The 15,345-nt window shown below is 44.2% G+C and overlaps 1 protein-coding gene across 1 annotated transcript in view; it reads right to left on the reverse strand.

The window, feature by feature from the left end:
• Window positions 1–15,345, reverse strand: part of LOC139375197 (kinesin-like protein KIF26A) — a 139,075-nt gene that overhangs the window by 11,493 nt on the left and 112,237 nt on the right. Inside the window, exons 5-11 of the mRNA XM_071116764.1 lie at window positions 13,879–14,071; window positions 7,142–7,351; window positions 5,845–5,938; window positions 5,057–5,319; window positions 3,975–4,158; window positions 1,462–1,621; window positions 790–952 (exon numbers count right to left, since the gene is read on the reverse strand). Coding sequence (XP_070972865.1) covers window positions 790–952; window positions 1,462–1,621; window positions 3,975–4,158; window positions 5,057–5,319; window positions 5,845–5,938; window positions 7,142–7,351; window positions 13,879–14,071 — 1,267 coding nt within the window. The remainder of the gene's footprint in view (window positions 1–789; window positions 953–1,461; window positions 1,622–3,974; window positions 4,159–5,056; window positions 5,320–5,844; window positions 5,939–7,141; window positions 7,352–13,878; window positions 14,072–15,345) is intronic.

The following is a 15,345-nucleotide window of genomic DNA, read 5'->3' on the forward strand; positions in this document are numbered from 1 at the left end:
TCAGTGTCCGTAGAATGTATTATAATTACTTCGAAGACAGATGCAAAATAAATACATGCTGTCATTACACCTAATTATCTGGAGTATATATTTCCCGAATCCGAGGGCATGCATTACACACATCCTTAGGCATTAGCGTTGGGATCAATTCTAATTGAAGGCAGTCAATTCAGGAAGTGATTTGAATTTAAAATCCCACATTCTTCTTTTGACATAAATAGCTTCTCCTTTTCAGTTAATTGAGAAGTCAGTAAAAATGTATGCTGATCTTTTTCAATCATTGAATTGGAATTTCAGTTTACTTCCTGAATTGACTGCCTTCAATTGAAATTGAGCCCAACCCTGTTAGGCAGCCCTATTGATTACATGATTATGTGTTGAGCAGGCAAGAAAAACTAACTCCGAATTATGGAATTAATAACCCTGCATTAAGAGAGGCCCTGATTAATTTCATACCATGGCCTCCAATTTACTCCGAATTATGGAATTAATAACCCTGCATTAAGAGAGGCCCTGATTAATTTCATACCATGGCCTCCAATTTACAGTAAAGTGGGAATAGCTTTATCATGAAATGGTGAACAGTGCAACTTCTGCTAATAAAGTCACTGTAATACACTCTAGAGATCACTAAATACTTATTATAACTGTGAAAATCTATGGCTTTCCCTCATCGAAACAGTTCCCTGTACATCGAAATATGCTACTGTTCAAATGGAGGATACCCATGTCTCTTAATCAATGTAAACAATGTATGATACTGAAAGCTCTGTAAGTCCAGACACAAACCTTGGACTTCTTCTTCCTCATGCGGTGGATGCGTGAGGCCAGCTGGATGGTGGTGAGGGAGTCAGTGTAGTTGTCAGGGGAGTCCGAGATGTGGGCGATCATTGTAGTTCTGCAGTTAATGTTCCCCAGCGACTCTCTCAGCAGCATCGTCAGTTTGCTGTCCCTGGAAATGATACGTTCACACACTATCATCATCATCACTGCTCGGGAAACAGCAGGATGTTCCAGTGCCTTATATCAGTGTCGGTTTACATTCAACCACGGTTCTCTGCGCCTTATAGTAGTCTGGGTTGCCAGAGATTTTTTAAATATCACATTTGGAACAACTGGTTCTTTGACTGTTATCTCGGGTTCTAAGCTGAACGCTCCTTTTACAGTATATTTCCTCCCGTTTTAGCTCGCTTTCCCCATTTCACACTTTGTCTGCACTGCATTCCCCAAATGAAACGTTCTAGCTCTTCACCTCATTTCTGATTCCATAGTGTAGCAAACCACATAGCTAAGACTGAGATATTTCTTTAAGTATATAGCACGCTAGATAAACACAGCCTTGATAGTCAAGTTAAATGTACTTGCAAAAACTTGTCTCGAACATTTTCATTACATGACTCGACTCCTTTGCATATTACATATTCAAGGTATAGATAGAAAGTTCAGTACTAGTTCCCCTACCTGTAAGGTACGTGCTTGGCTCCATTGGCTAAAGCCATGATAACGTTTCCCAGTGCAGTGAGAGACAGACACAGGCTTCCCCCTCCGTCTCGGCTCTTACTGAGGACCTTCTCACAGCTCCCCAAGTCTATGAGGTGCAGCCTGCTCCGTCCACCCGACACTGTAGATGACACAGGAGGAAGAGCCAGGTGAGGTTATATCTCAGCACAGACACAGTCAGACACTCCCTCTGAGGGTTTCCCACATGCTGCTGCTGCACCTTACAGGCAGGAGTGGCACAGTCCAGACCAGACCAGACATGGCAGTCTGATTTATTCATGAGTAAGCCTCTCGGTCTGAAGTGATTCAAAACTGGGCTGAGATTGTCTCAGTTTAACAGACAGGTAATAACGTTCCAGACACATAAAAGTATCTTGTTGTCACATACATACAAAGCAAAGGAGGACAATCACTGTATTTGGTACCTAAATAGTCATTGGAGAGGATGACTAGTTTGGTGGGCTCTGCTATGAAAGTAAAAGTATACATTGATTCAGTTTAGACGGAAAGGGAGCAGAATTTCTCAAAATGTTTTTCAGCAGAGGGTCAGCACATTGTAATTTATGTCACTTATATTTTATTTCAGATTAAAATCTAATCAAATCAAATATAACAAGTGTAGACTTAACTGTGAAATGCTTGCTTACGAGACTTTACACAAGAATGAAGCTATATACAGGGAGTACCAGTACCAGATTAATGTGCAGGGGTATGAGGTATTTGAGGTAGATATGTACATGAAGGCAGGGCAAAGTGACTAGGCATCTGGATAGATAATAATAAGAGTAAAATATAGAACAGAGTAGCAACAGCATATGAGGAGTGTAAAAGTGTGTGTGTGTGTGTGTGTGTGTGTGTGTGTGTGTGTGTGTGTGTGTGTGTGTGTGTGTGTGTGTGTGTGTGTGTGTGTGTGTGTGTGTGTGTGTGTGTGTGTGTGTGTGTGTGTGTGTGTGTGCGTGCGTGCGTGCGCGCGTGTGTGTTGTGTGTTGGTATGGGGTGGCAGGTAGCCTAGTGGTTAGAACGTTGAACTAGTAGCCGAAAGGTTGCAAGATGGAATCCCCGAGCTGACGAGGTAAAAATCTGTTGTTCTGCCCCTGAACAAGGCAGTTAACCCACTGCTCTTAGGCTGTCATTGAAAATAAGAATTTGTTCTTAACTGTCTTGCCTAGTTAAATAAAGGTCAAATAAAAACATGTGTGTATGTAGTTTCTGTGTCAGTATAGTGTGAGTGTGTACATATAGTCAGTGTAAGATATTTAGCGGTCTTGTGGGTAGTGCTGTTTTTTGAGCTTGTTGGTCCAGTACTGTTTGGCAGACTGAACAGTCTTTGGCTTGGGTGGCTGGAGGCTTTGGCCATTTTTCAGGCCTTCCTCTGACCTGATATAGAGGTCCTGGATGGTAGGGAGCTCGGCCCCAATGATGTACTGGGCTGTCCGCATCACCCTGTGTAGCGCTTTGCGATCGAGGGCGGTGCAGTTGCCATACCAAGAAGTGGTGCAGCCAGTCAAGATCCTCTCAATGTTGCAGCTGTCAAACTTTTTGAGGATCCGAAGTCCCATGACAAATCTTTTCAGCCTCCGGAGGGACTAGGCGGCAGCGGCGAACCATTAAACTCTTGTCAGCAAGACTTAGAAACTGTGTGCTTCAAATCCACGCTCTTGTTCCGCTAAGCAAGCAATGCAAGCAAGTCTATTTTCATTCCAAATGAGAAGCTGGAGGCTTGTTATCCATTCAGATTTATTGCAGCTTTATCCACCATCTAGCCCAGTGCAGTACAGTCTCCTATGGCTATGATTGTAATCTCTGACAGCACAGGTATCTATAGTACTACTATTATCAGCAGCATAACTGATGGGGGGGGGGGAATTACATCTGCTAAGTAACACTATCATTAAGGCATAATAAAGTCAGCATCATTCAATTCTTGGTCATTTCTTTTACTCGATTAAGTCCGTAATCAGCCAGTGAAAACAAATGTTCTGTAGCAATATGGTTCAGTGCATTCATCTCTGGAGGATGAATCGAAAAGGCCAGAGCATTTGTTGAATCGAATGATAAATAGTATAGTAGAATGATGAATGAAAATACGACACCATCACTGTCAAAAACACACAGAGTGACACTGGAGATCAGAGAGCGCCTCAAATCATGTAGTAATGATAGATATGCTTAGTGTAGAATGATAGTAGTAGTAAAAGGGATACCTAGTCAGTTGAGCAACTGAATGCATTCCACTGAAATGTGTCTTCCGCATTTAACCCAAACCCTCTGAATCATAGAGATGCATGAAGCTGCCTTAATTGACATCATCGGTGCCCGGGGTTGTTGTTGGGGGGTAACTGTCTTGCTCAAGAGCAGAGCGGCAGATTTTTCCACCTTGCCGGCTTGGGGAATCGAACCAGCAACCTTTCGGTTACTGGTCTAACACTCTTAACTGCTAGACTACCTGTAAAAGTAGTAGCAGTTGTACTCACTGCCTCCCTTGCCGCTCTTCTCCATGCGGTACTGGTAGATATGCAGTGTGAACAGCATGTGAGAGTTGCGTCTCTCTTCCTCATCTGAGTCGGGCCTGCTGGTGCTGCGTGCTGCGATGGCCGCGTCCAGGAAGAAGGCTGCCTTCTCTGCCGTGGGGGCGCGGAGCTCACTCTGGTTCTGGAGCTGAGGGGGGAAGAGAGAGACGAGGTAAGGGTAAGTAAAATAAAGAGAAGGAGAGAGGGGTTAGAAAAAGAGTTGGAGGAATTGGAGGAAGGAAGGAAAGAGAAAGTAGAGAGAGAGAGAGGATAGCCAGGTAATTGGACCTAGGCACACATTTCTTACCCATTAGATTGGGTCTTGGGGGCAATTAAAGAAACAGGTATGCACACAGAGGGATGGGGATTATGGAAGGTAATGGAGGAGCAGGAGGCAGGGGCACTTCCCTCCACACGGATGTTGTGGTGGTGGGGTATGGAGAGGGGGGAGTGGGGAATGGGAGGAAAGGGGGGGGTATCTAGTAGGGGACCCACACCACGTGTTTGGAGGAGAAGCCTTGAGAAGCTTCACAGGACTCCAGGCAGCCTTTGAGGTCACGGTCCACACAGAGCCCAAAAAAACAACATCTGACGGCAACACCTGTCAGTGCCTTCAAATCCCCCCACCCCCCAATTAGTCCCATTGCTATCCAGAGGGCCAGAGCTAATGCAGGAGTAATAGATGCTCAAGCATGCTGACAGGGGAGTCAATAAAAAGGTATGAAGAAAGACAGCGATATTGTGGATGGCTTTGGTGAGAATATAGCGCAGGGATTATTGAGATGAGTAAGACAGGGAAATATGGGCTCAGAGTACACAGAGGAAAGACCTGAGATATGAAAGAAAACAGATCATCTTTGGGGTAGACAGAGGTAGGTAGTAGTTAGAATCAGAGCAATACACAGACACTAATATATACAAGACAGAGAGAGAGAGAGAGAGAGAGAGAGAGAGAGAGAGAGAGAGAGAGTGAGTGAGAGAAATAGAGAGTGAGAACAAAGAAAGGGAGGAAAACAGACACGCATCTGGCCACCTTTTTCCCTCACCTGAGTGCCACAGATAGGGTCCTCACGCAGGTAGACCCCTGGGGACTGACCGTCCTGAACGCTTCCCGTGGACACCTCAGACAGAAGGTCCTTCAGCGCCTCGTCCTTCCCACAGATCTCCACGGCAGACACACGGACAGAGAAGCGCGTGCCCGTCTTCTCCTTACGCTCGTTAATGAGCGTGAAGAGCCAGGAGATGGCGCAGGGCACGATGCCGAGGTTCTGGGTGGAGCCGTCTTTGCCAATCATAGTGAATGTCTTGCCTGAAGACGGAGGAGAGGGTGAGAGACGGTGGGGAAGGGGGATGGAGATATTAATATACAAGTCCTGTGCTGTTGGCAACAGCATGCTGCTAATTTCCCTTCGAAAAACTAAGAAACACTAGTAATACTGTCTGGAATGTGTAGAGGAGAGAAAAATGCATTACACCTGTTTATTGGGAATCTACTGTATCTCTAAGAACTTACGAAGGGGGTGATTCAAGGAGCATTCCCTGGAGGATGAGCACAGTGGAGAAGAAAAGGGTGACTCAATTAGACTTTTCTCTCAGACTGGGTGAAGAGTCCAGGTCAATTACAGTGGTTTTAATTCAAGACTGTTCCTTGCAGTCCCTCCAGCCTCCACCATCTCCCACTAGCCCCTCCCCACTGTCTTCTTTTCTCCTCAGACCACTCCACTGCACCACTAATCCATTTGTGAATGTGGGCATCAAACCGATAAAGGGAGACTTTTCTTTGTCTAACAGTGTTCTTTTGCCAGATTTCAGTTGAGTAGCGGGGCTTGCTTACCAAGCTTGACATGCCCGAAGCAGAAGATGCAACCGTCCGCACCGTTCACCACAGACTGGATGACCTCAGACACTGTCCCTGAACACACCTCTGCCTGCAAGGAGAGGGGGAGAAAGAGAGACAGAGAGAGAGAGATGGAGTGGTATAAAGAGCGTATATCTGCCATTCCCCTTTTAGAATTGTGTACATTCCAACATAATAGGAATATCAAGTCATTGACAAACACGTACACGTACAAAGTATTTTCTATTTGAGAATTCCCAATTATTTCTACAAAAACATTATTCGAGCTATCAAACACAGGAGGAGCATCAGGAAGACAGGCTCTGATCACAGATTCAGAGGGCGTCGTCAAAAGGAACAAATGCTGCAAAGTGTGGCTCATCTTTACAATCTGTTTCCCCACCATGGCTCCACTGGGGTAAGGCTTCTGCTGCAGACAGAGATCTCCTCCCATACATAACACAGATAACAAGGCCTCTTACTGCAGAACAGCTTTCTGTTACTGTTAGCCGCCAGCAGTGTGGTCCCAGCGGCACAATCTGGCAGCCTCGTCTCAGTCTGCCTTACTGGAGCAGGAGCAGGGCTATCAGCTCATATCAGCTGGCTTACTGTGGAGGAGATGTATCTGATGGAGGAAGCTCTGAACCTTACCCCCACTGTGGAGACACTGATCCATGCTGTAGACCCTGTAGCTACTGACTCTTCCAATGCTTGATGAAATCCCTAATGGTTCAGCTTCTCAAACCTAAAGATGGTACGCTCTATGGGGAGCAACACAAAGCTTGAGTCGATGGTTCATGTTCCCTTTTTAGTAGGTACTAACAGCATGTTACCTCACTGCTAGATCTCATCTCTTCAACAATCAGTTCAGAAGACACAGAGTGATCAATGGAAATCTCAATGGTTTTGTTGAGAAATGTTTCTAAACAGACCTCTATGGAACATTTTTGTCTGGATGTTACATGTCCTCAATGTCTGACCCTTCCATTTTGATCTTAATTTGGGCATGGACTGGGAGAAGAGAGGTTAGATATAACTGGACTACAAAAGGAGAGGTTAGATATAAGTGGACCAAATTAAATTAATTCCCCAGACTTAAAACGGCCAGCTGTTGAGGCCCATAATGGGAAGAATGCCCCCAACCAAAGACAGGCATTTTTCTACTAAGCCCCCGGACCGCACCCAGCCAGCATGAAGATATCCTCCTACCCCCTACACACGCACACGCACACGCACACACACACACACACACACACACACACACACACAGCCTCCTCAATTGCTTGGTCTTTACTTGAGAGGCATCCTCGGTAAACACTGCGTCGAAGGCGAAGATCTTTGGGACGGCCACGGTGGCTCTCCTGTGCCCTGAGTTGGCGCGGTCGTTGACCGAGGGGTCGTAAAGGGTTAGCTGCTTCTTCCTGGGGTCCACCTTCAGGAAGGACATGGACTCTGACGAATCAGGAGCCTCCAGGGATGGGCAGATACGCATCATCACTTTTACCTTCAACACGAGGAGAGAGGAGAGGAGAGGAGAATAGAGGGACAGAGAGCAAAGAACATACATTTAGGCAAACATATGGTGAAAAAACACATTAATTAAACACAGATGAAGCGGGCACATAAAATATCTAACATGATACACACATAGAGCTACAGGGGACATAGCATGAATTTGTAGTGGGGAGAAAATGGTCATCTTGAAATCACATGGCAACGCTGAATCTGGATAAACATAATTTCCATCAAGTCAACGATGATGGACACGACAGTGCCTGTTACCATGGAGACAAAGGTTACCCCTGACAAATGGACCACCATTGCAAGTTAAGCTGCCACTCGTGGGTCAACACATGGGCCTAATGGTGTCAATGTAAGGATGATATTGTAAATCATAACAGTGAATGTAATATGGGCCCTTAATGACTGTGACTCTGAGCCGCCCACCATGCTCAGGGATTATCCAATCAGCAGGCTGCTCTCTGGACCAAGAGCAACTCTGACTGCAGCTCTGCAACATGGGAACATATGGTCCCACTTTTTCTCTCCCTCTCTTTCTATCTCTCTACGTCACTCTCTCAGGACAACTCTGAGATCTGTATTGTCTATACTTAGTCCCCAGATTCTGTGTCATTTCCGTTGTCACGGTACACCATGATTCTAACACAGTATGGTAAACAGGATGGTATATGTCACTGGTCATGTTTAACGTGTTGATTTACTACACCTCTACCATGACATGTCTCCTCTAGTCTAATGTTGTAACTTTGTTATGGCCATGGCCTGTCTCCTCTAGTCTAATGTTGTAACAATGTTATGGCCATGACATGTCTCCTCTAGTCTAATGTTGTAACTATGTTATGGCCATGACATGTCTCCTCTAGTCTAATTTTGTAACTACGTTATGGCCATGACATGTCTCCTCTAGTCTAATGTTGTAACTATGTTATGGCCATGACATGTCTCCTCTAGTCTAATGTTGTAACTATGTTAAGGCCATGACATGTCTCCTCTAGTCTAATGTTGTAACTATGTTATGGCCATGACATGTCTCCTCTAGTCTAATTTTGTAACTACGTTATGGCCGTGACATGTCTCCTCTAGTCTAATGTTGTAACTATGTTATGGCCATGACATGTCTCCTCTAGTCTAATGTTGTAACTATGTTATGGCCATGACATGTCTCCTCTAGTCTAACGTTGTAACTATGTTATGGCCATGACATGTCTCCTCTAGTCTAATGTTGTAACTATGTTATGGCCATGACATGTCTCCTCTAGTCTAATGTTGTAACTTTGTTATGGCCATGACATGTCTCCTCTAGTCTAATGTTGTAACTATGTTATGGCCATGACATGTCTCCTCTAGTCTAATGTTATAACTATGTTATGGCCATGACATGTCTCCTCTAGTCTAATGTTATAACTATGTTATGGCCATGACATGTCTCCTCTAGTCTAATGTTATAACTATGTTATGGCCATGACATGTCTCCTCTAGTCTAATGTTATAACTATGTTATGGCCATGACATGTCTCCTCTAGTCTAATGTTGTAACTATGTTATTGGCCATGACATGTCTCCTCTAGTCTAATGTTGTAACTATGTTATGGCCATGACATGTCTCCTCTAGTCTAATGTTGTAACTATGTTATGGCCATGACTTGCAGAGCCATTCTGCCAGCTGTGTCTGATGGTACTTCCTGAACTGGAGAAAGTGGAGTAAGGTTTCATCTGCATGCACACCACGTTATATGCAAGCTGTGTGTGTGTGTGTGTTTTCATCTGTCATTCTTCCTGCCAAGCCTCCTCAAACACAATCACACCTTTTTTATTCAATGACAACTGCAACACCATTTACAAAGAACAGGTAGGAGTGGATGGTTCTTCTGGTAAGAAAAACATCCTCATTCATTCTGTCAACATTTGATTGTGAAAATGCAACCTTGACTATCTTGTAGGATGACAGACAGGAGACATAAACATCTATGTTGTCAGGAAGAGGAATGGATAGTGGTGTTTCTCCTCCCTGACAGCTCAGTGTGTTTAGGGTTTAGCATAGTGGTAGTCAATCCACTAAACCAGTGCATCGGCAGACAGCTCAGTGTGTGTAGGGTTTAGCATAGTGGTAGTCAATCCACTAAACCAGTGCATCGGCAGACAGCTCAGTGTGTGTAGGGTTTAGCATAGTGGTAGTCAATCCACTAAACCAGTGCATCGGCAGACAGCTCTGTGTGTGTGTGGTTTAGCATAGTGGTAGTCAATCCACTAAACCAGTGCATCGGCAGACAGCTCTGTGTGTGTGGATTAGCATAGTGGTAGTCAATCCACTAAACCAGTGCATCGGCACGCTTCCCCTCCTCCTCCATGGTTACAAACAGCTTGAGCTTTAACAACCATGCATTGATAACAAATTAAATCTAGGACAATAAAAAAATATTTTTTAAACATCACACAAAAAACTATGATGCCAGTGAGAGGCTGTGCGATATAAGACAGCCGATTACAACTCTAACTGTTCCCCCACCTCCCCTTTCTGCAAAGGCAGCAAAACTGACACAGGGCTGGTCCTTTCATCCTCTGTGTGTCTCTCCTGTGTCATCCGTGCAATACACAAAAGGCCCATTCTTCCCCTGGCTTGTTTATAAATATTGCCACAAATCCTGGCTCTGGCGTTAAGGAACAATGTGTGGTGGCGATCCCATTCTGCCGCAGAGGGAATTCCTCTCTGGCTTTCCGGCAGCTGAGTGCAAACTCTCTTTGTGCTCCATGGGGGGCTGTTACCATGACTGACGTGTACATATGTTAAGCAAATTACATTTAAACAGGTTTCCATATATGACTGCTGAGCCTGGCCGGCCCACCAACCGGGCGGGGGAGCAATAGCTAATGTCTAGAGCTTCTATATTTACATTGGCAGAGATGTGATACCAGTGGCCGGTGAGGATCATCTGGAGCCTCTGTTGCATTTTAACACCTCGGGCCCCTCTGCTAATTGGCCTGTTCTCCTATGTCTTGATCCCACTAAGAAATCCATTAGCTGGGATTTTACCCCAGCAGCCACCCCTCCTCATGTCCAAACCCTCCACTTGACACATCGCCTGGGTCAGCAATGACATCAACTACACATGGATGGACATGTGTGTCTTAAATAAATACATAACAAAACATCACCTATGCCTCTCAGTGTTTCAGTCAATTCTTGACCACAGAAAATGCATACTGTAGATTAGGGGGAAAGGAGCTGGGATGAATTGTCTACCGTAGACAAAAGAATGTTGGCAACTCAAATCGTGTTGGCTGTGGTTCCTCAAACATGCATTGTTTCACAGCAGTGAACTCTTGGTTGTCTGAACCAGGTGACTCCAAACTGCAGTACTGTCTGAGACACAACGACAGAGATTGAGTTTCCCATAACAGCCGAGTTAATGAAGAGGTAACCTGAGGTTTTAAACTCAGAACAATGCTGTAAACAAGCTGATTTTCCTTTTCAAAACAACCCTGTGGTTGTCACATACATAATGTCTAGCTCGGTAAAAGGTTTAGGGAGAGGAAGCTTGTTAATAATGCTGGTGTTTTATGAAGTGAGATTCACAATATGGAACAATTTCTCAATGGTGTGGAAATTTGGCAGAGTAAGCAACAACTTCCCAACCAGGTGGGACTTAATCTTGTTAGGGGACTTCTTCTGCTATGTAAATACAGGATCTCAGCCCAGCAAACAATACCCAATAAACCCTAGAGGAAGGGTGTGTTTATACAGCACTAACGCTATTGACAGACCAATCATCGCCATCCTGCTCGATTTCATCAAGAGGTTTATGGAACGCAGCTAGCAAGAATTGTATTTAACTTTTATTTAAACAGGGTGGGTCACCATTGAGACCAGGCTCTCATTTGCAAGGGAGCCCTGTGAACATGAACATACAGTGCCTTGCGAAAGTATTCGGCCCCCTTGAACTTTGCGACCTTTTGCCACAATTCAGGCTTCAAACATAAAGATATAAAACTGTTTTTGTGAAGAATCAACAACAAGTGGGACACAATCATGAAGTGGAACGACATTTATTGGATATTTCAAACTTTTTTAACAAATCAAAAACTGAAAAATTGGGCGTGCAAAATTATTCAGCCCCTTTACTTTCAGTGCAGCAAACTCTCTCCAGAAGTTCAGTGAGGATCTCTGAATGGTCCAATGTTGACCTAAATGACTAATGATGATAAATACAATCCACCTGTGTGTAATCAAGTCTCCGTATAAATGCACCTGCACTGTGATAGTCTCAGAGGTCCGTTAAAAGCGCAGAGAGCATCATGAAGAACAAGGAACATACCAGGCAGGTCCGAGATACTGTTGTGAAGAAGTTTAAAGCCGGATTTGGATACAAAAAGATTTCCCAAGCTTTAAACATCCCAAGGAGCACTGTGCAAGCGATAATATTGAAATGGAAGGAGTATCAGACCACTGCAAATCTACCAAGACCTGGCCGTCCCTCTAAACTTTCAGCTCATACAAGGAGAAGACTGATCAGAGATGCAGCCAAGAGGCCCATGATCACTCTGGATGAACTGTAGAGATCTAGAGCTGAGGTGGGAGACTCTGTCCATAGGACAACAATCAGTCGTATATTGCACAAATCTGGCCTTTATGGAAGAGTGGCAAGAAGAAAGCCATTTCTTAAAGATATCCATAAAAAGTGTTGTTTAAAGTTTGCCACAAGCCACCTGGGAGACACACCAAACATGTGGAAGAAGGTGCTCTGGTCAGATTAAACCAAAATTGAACTTTTTGGCAACAATGCAAAACGTTATGTTTGGCGTAAAAGCAACACAGCTGAACACACCATCCCCACTGTCAAACATGGTGGTGGCAGCATCATGGTTTGGGCCTGCTTTTCTTCAGCAGGGACAGGGAAGATGGTTAAAATTGATGGGAAGATGGATGGAGCCAAATACAGGACCATTCTAGAAGAAAACCTGATGGAGTCTGCAAAAGACCTGAGACTGGGACGGAGATTTGTCTTCCAACAAGACAATGATCCAAAACATAAAGCAAAATCTACAATGGAATGGTTCAAAAATAAACATATCCAGGTGTTAGAATGGCCAAGTCAAAGTCCAGACCTGAATCCAATCGAGAATCTGTGGAAAGAACTGAAAACTGCTGTTCACAAATGCTCTCCATCCAACCTCACTGAGCTCGAGCTGTTTTGCAAGGAGGAATGGGAAAAAATGTCAGTCTGATAGAGACATACCCCAAGCGACTTACAGCTGTAATCACAGCAAAAGGTGGCACTACAAAGTATTAACTTAAGGGGTCTGAATAATTTTGCACGCCCAATTTTTCAGTTTTTGATTTGTTAAAAAAGTTTGAAATATCCAATAAATGTCGTTCCACTTCATGATTGTGTCCCACTTGTTGTTGATTCTTCACAAAAAAATACAGTTTTATATCTTTATGTTTGAAGCCTGAAATGTGGCAAAAGGTCGCAAAGTTCAAGGGGGCCGAATACTTTCGCAAGGCACTGTACAATAAATAATATCAATACAATACATACAACAAGAATAATCCGAACAAACAACTCTCACATATCACCTCCCTTAAACTCCATCTAAACAGTCCAATGGAGACCAAAGAGTCTAATTTCAAGGTGGCCTGAAGCCTATTCCATGAGCTGTGTGCATAAAACTAAAATAATTTCCCCCCCAGATCAGTGGACACCCGCAGGACTTCTAGAACCACGGGACCTCTAGAACCAGCCAGTCCAAAGAGTAGGTCTGAAAATTGCTTGATCTCCAGTTGATACGTGAGCTGAGGTAGTGGAGAGTCTATGAAGAACTGCTTTATATACAAAAAGTAGCCAAAATTGGGCCCTTCTGGTAGTCAGAGATCCCAGCCAATAGAACTATAAAAAATTCAGTGATGTGTAAGAACGTTGGAATGAATATTGAAATATGCTGTAGGAATGTTTGCAAACGTTTAGCTTTTAAAGGGATACTGTGAGATTCTGTCATTGTTCTACTTACCCATAGTCAGATGAACTTGTGGATACCATTTTTATGTCTCTGCATACAGTATGAAGGAAGTTAGCGGAACTTCCTTCAGGTACAGTAGCATTGCTACTATAACAGTAGACTTCCAGTCATTGAGCTAATGCTAGTTAGCATTGGTTCTCGAAACTACCGCTAACGTCCTTAATACTGCAAGAATAGACATAAAAATGGTATCCACAAGTTAATCTGACTCTGGGTAAGTGAATTGGATTTAAGTGTTGTGTTTTCTTTCCCTCACAAACTGTAGTCCATTCAGAGGGAGGAAAGCGGCCATAACAAACTGAGTGAATTCATGACATTCCAGCAGGCTTATCTGTCTGCATCTGTATGGACTGGACCAGACGACTGGCTGTCTATGTACTAATGCGTTGCCACTGTGCATTCTCCCATTTAAATGTCACTCACTCATAAACATATGCATGTGTGTTCATACTGTAGGCCTGTTTGCGTATACAAGCAATGCCTGTTGCTCCTTACCTTTCCCATCCCAGGGGTCTCCTTGACCTTTGAGACAGCGCGGAGCAGGCATGGCGGGGCGGGGGGTGGCGAGAGCTGCAGGATGCCGCTGAAGTTGGTGGGGTAGATGGAGGGCTCCTGGGCTCCAGGGTGCAGCAGGGAGGGAGGCTGGTGCTTCTTCCGCTTGGACGAGAGGTTCAGCTTCTGAGCTGCCCTGGGAGGAGCAAACACAAGAAGAGTTCAACCTAACTTCAAAAACATACACATTAGCGAGTCATCTGTATTGTGCTGGGCAGGAAGGAAGCTAAACTTCATAGGAACCACCAGGCATTTATCTTTTTCATAGTGAGGTATCCAACAGAGAGAGGGCTGTATAATCATTCAGCTGATTGATTTAATGGTCAGGGTTGACATTTGTGAGGGTGTGCAGAGCCTTTAGAAGCCACACTGAAATTGTAGCGGAAAGGTCAACAAGCTCCTTTTTCTCTTTGCCAAAGTAAACAAAGTCGACAGGAGAAGGGCGCTGTGCCACCACTCCCAATGCTACCTCTCTTTCAACTCCCCACTCCCTACCTGTGGCCAAGGCTCTGTAAAATGCTCCAGGCCTCCACTTCAAAACAGTACAAACATAAAATTCTCAAATGCTTTAATTTCAGCACTGCAATTGCTAACGCACTGCTATGGAACTAAAGACACAATCAAGCCCAATTCTGCAACAGGGCTTTGCAGATTTCTACATACGACAAGCCGCCGTGACACCTGTGTTATTAGTAGGTCAGCTGGTGGTTGTCATGGTGCTTATGTACACTAAATGGATCAATGTATCTTCTTCAAACAACACAGGAACATGACAGGAACATGACAGGTAAGGATGGCTGGCACAATGTTGCCTTTTCAGGCTATGGAAATGTTTGTTCTCATTATAGAATTGAAGTGATTGTGATAAGAAATGTTCTGCTATTTCATATGTTACTCAGGTATATAGGTGAAGCTTGTTAGGGGGGCCCTGGTCATGTCCCATGAAAAACATGACTGGTCCCTAGATCCACCATTCACTGAGTCCCCTGATAGACAGACTTGGTGAGGAGAGTGAGAAATACAGTGGCTTGCGAAAGTATTCACCCGCCTTGGCATTTTTCCTATTTTGTTGCCTTACAACCTGGAATGAAAATTTATTTTTCGGGGGTTTGTATCATTTGATTTACACAACATGCCTACCACTTTGAAGATGCTAAAAAAAAACAGAAAACTTGAGCATGCATAACTATTCACGGCTCATGGGGTATGTCTCTATAAGCTTGGCACATCTAGCCACTGGGATTTTTGCCCATTCTTCAAGGCAAAACTGCTCCAGCTCCTTCAAGTTGGATGAGTTCCGCTGGTGTACAGCAATCTTTAAGTCATACCACAGATTCTCAATTGGATTGAGTTCTAGGCTTTGACTACGCCATTCCAAGACATTTAAATGTTTCCCCTTAAACCACTCGA

The sequence above is a fragment of the Oncorhynchus clarkii genome, chromosome 19, assembly GCF_045791955.1.
Source record: "Oncorhynchus clarkii lewisi isolate Uvic-CL-2024 chromosome 19, UVic_Ocla_1.0, whole genome shotgun sequence".
Classification (NCBI taxonomy): domain Eukaryota; kingdom Metazoa; phylum Chordata; class Actinopteri; order Salmoniformes; family Salmonidae; genus Oncorhynchus; species Oncorhynchus clarkii.